This window comes from Dunckerocampus dactyliophorus, chromosome 7 (assembly GCF_027744805.1).
Source record: "Dunckerocampus dactyliophorus isolate RoL2022-P2 chromosome 7, RoL_Ddac_1.1, whole genome shotgun sequence".
In the NCBI taxonomy this organism is placed as follows: domain Eukaryota; kingdom Metazoa; phylum Chordata; class Actinopteri; order Syngnathiformes; family Syngnathidae; genus Dunckerocampus; species Dunckerocampus dactyliophorus.
Genome location: NC_072825.1, coordinates 30,590,610 through 30,593,069, shown reverse-complemented (window position 1 = coordinate 30,593,069; position 2,460 = coordinate 30,590,610). Strand labels below are relative to the sequence as shown.

Sequence of the window (2,460 nt, the reverse complement as noted above, 5' to 3'; positions counted from 1 at the left end):
CAAATGACCCGCGGGCTAAGTCAAGGTTGTCCAAAGTGCGGCCTGCAGCTCGTTTGGTTTTCTATTGGCTCGTAGCACATTCTAAAAATACAATGAAACAGGAACAAAATGAGCAAAAATTGGAAAAAAAAAGTTGAAATGTTGATACTAGCATTGCCTGTAATAATAAGAATATCTTTGAAAGCTGGGATGCTTGGGATGTTTTTTTCTTTCAACATATACCGCATGACGTCTTGGTGCGGACAAGTCCCGATCGTGATTTGTGTAATGATTCATTTCTTTGTGTCCTTTCATCCTCCTCTGCTCTGCATCCATCTCCTCAGCTCTCAATAATACCCACCAGCCTTCAATCTTCCCTCTGACGTTCTCCGCACCTCCAGTCACAAATGGAGCCGTCTGGCTCCTTGCCTCCGCCCTCCCCGTACACCATCCCAATCATTCCCAACTTCTCCCTGCCTTCCTCCGCTCCCTCCACCTCTCTCAGCATGGCCTCCACAGCCCTGTTCTGCTCCCTGCTCTCCCTGCTCTCCCTTCTGGGCATCATTGGTAACCTATACACTCTGGTCCTCCTTCTGAGGCGCAGGAGGAGCAGGAGGAGGAGCGGCGTGGGACTGACCTGCTGCTTCGTGAGAGTACCTGCCCCCTCCTGCCTGTCCTGTCCTTCCTCCAGCTCCCCTTCCTCCTCTCCCCTCTCCTCCTCCACCTCCTCGTCTTCCCTCCACCTCCAGGTGCTGAGCCTGGCTCTGGCTGACCTGCTCTACCTGTTCACCGCCCCCTTCATCGTCTACGACAGCCTGGGGTCCGGCTGGGCCTTCGGTGAGCTGGGCTGCCGCCTCCTCCTGAGCCTGGATCTCCTCACCATGCACGCGTCCATCTTCACGCTGACCGCCATGAGCCTGGACCGCTACCGGGCCGTGGCGCACCCCCTGCACACCTCCTCCACCAACTCCTCGGGCCTGCTGAGAGTGAGCTTAGCCTGGGGGCTGGCTGTGGCTCTGAGCCTGCCCATGATGATCACCCTGCACCTGGAGGACGGGGAGAACCAGGAGGGCCAGCTGTGTGTGCCCGCATGGGACGAGCAGAGCTCCAAGGCCTACTTGAGTGTGCTCTTCTGCACCAGCATTCTTGGTCCTGGCCTGGCTATCGGAGCTCTCTACGCTACACTGGGCCGCCTTTACTGGGTGTCTCAAACACGTGCCCCGTGGGGTACCGGGGCTAGCACTGCCTGCCCCGCCCGTGCTCCAAAACCCAAAGTTCTGCTCCTCATCTTGGGCATTGTCCTGGCATTTTGGGCCTGCTTCCTCCCTTTCTGGATCTGGCAGCTCTTGCCTCTGTACCAGCCGGACATGCTGAGGACGGTACCGGTGGGCACGCAGGTGACGGTCAACCGGATCCTCACGGGGCTGACCTACGGAAACTCTTGCGTGAATCCGTTCTTCTACACACTCCTGACCGGGAAGAGGAGACGCAACCGGCAGACGCTGACGTCAGCAAATCAGCTGTGCCGCAAAAGCAGTCCGTTGCAGTAGAGGCGTCTCATGCAACAATGTGAGCGTCCCTGTGTGTCTTTTCTCGCATAGAAACAAAAGGTACCGTTCATTCACGCCTTTTAATGATTCACAATCCACACCAAAGACCAATCGTTCACATCAGAGCGCTTCGGAAGAATAAAATTGTGTGTTTTTTAAGCAGTGCAAAAATGACAATCTAAATCAGGAGTGTGCAAACTGAGGCCCTGAAAACCGCCATCAAACGTTGAAACGCTAATATAGGAGCTTCCCGCACATTCCCGATTCAGCATTCTCAGCTCCGCGAATTGCAGATTTTTTTTTCGATTTTTTTTCTTTCTCCGAAAATAGGCAGTTTTTCCCGCAGAAAACACATCTCATTCACCGTAAATTTCATGGTATGACAGGTAAAATGTACGACACATACACTGTACGCACCACCGTTAGAAAGCCCCCACACTTAGATGGCGGCCCATGAACGCCCCATAGTTGCACGCTAAGACGCAAGCCTGTTTGGCAGTCATTCACCAGTGATGAGCAGCGACACCTTTTATACTTTAAACGTGTTAAGTGGTTGTGTAAGGCTTATTTAGGGCTTAAACCTGGATTGTGCTGCAAGTGAACAATGGCAATGGAAGAGAGAATCTTTGTTGTTGACCTGAAATCAGAGGAGACCAACGACGCCCAGCTAGCAGGAGGGTTTGGAGATGGGAGGAGCGAGCCGTGTGTCATTTTGTGACATTTTTATGGGCGTATGAATTACTCACGGTTTTCCACCTAATGCTAGTAACGTCACCTACAGCACACAGTCGAGATCCAGGCTGCTTTTTCTTTAAATATATATCGAGTGATCCCTCATTTACTGCGGGTAATTGTGGTTCCAGACTCGACCGTGGTAAGTGAATTCCAGCGCAGTCGGATTCCTTCTGTATAAATGGAATATTTGTGTAGC

At 52.5% G+C, this 2,460-nt stretch overlaps 1 protein-coding gene across 1 annotated transcript; it reads left to right on the top strand.

Annotated features, from left to right (window-relative positions):
• The first annotated feature begins 386 nt into the window (after positions 1-386).
• uts2r3 (urotensin-2 receptor 3) lies at positions 387-1,529 on the top strand. The gene has a single exon (XM_054782098.1). It carries the CDS (start codon positions 387-389, stop codon positions 1,527-1,529), a length of 1,143 nt encoding a protein of 380 aa, XP_054638073.1.
• The last annotated feature ends 931 nt before the right edge of the window (positions 1,530-2,460 follow it).

What these genes read in the sequence shown, in the direction of transcription:
- uts2r3 (XM_054782098.1), top strand. Translation starts at nt 387, where the DNA reads ATGGAGCCGTCTGGCTCCTTGCCTCCGCCCTCCCCGTACACCATCCCA.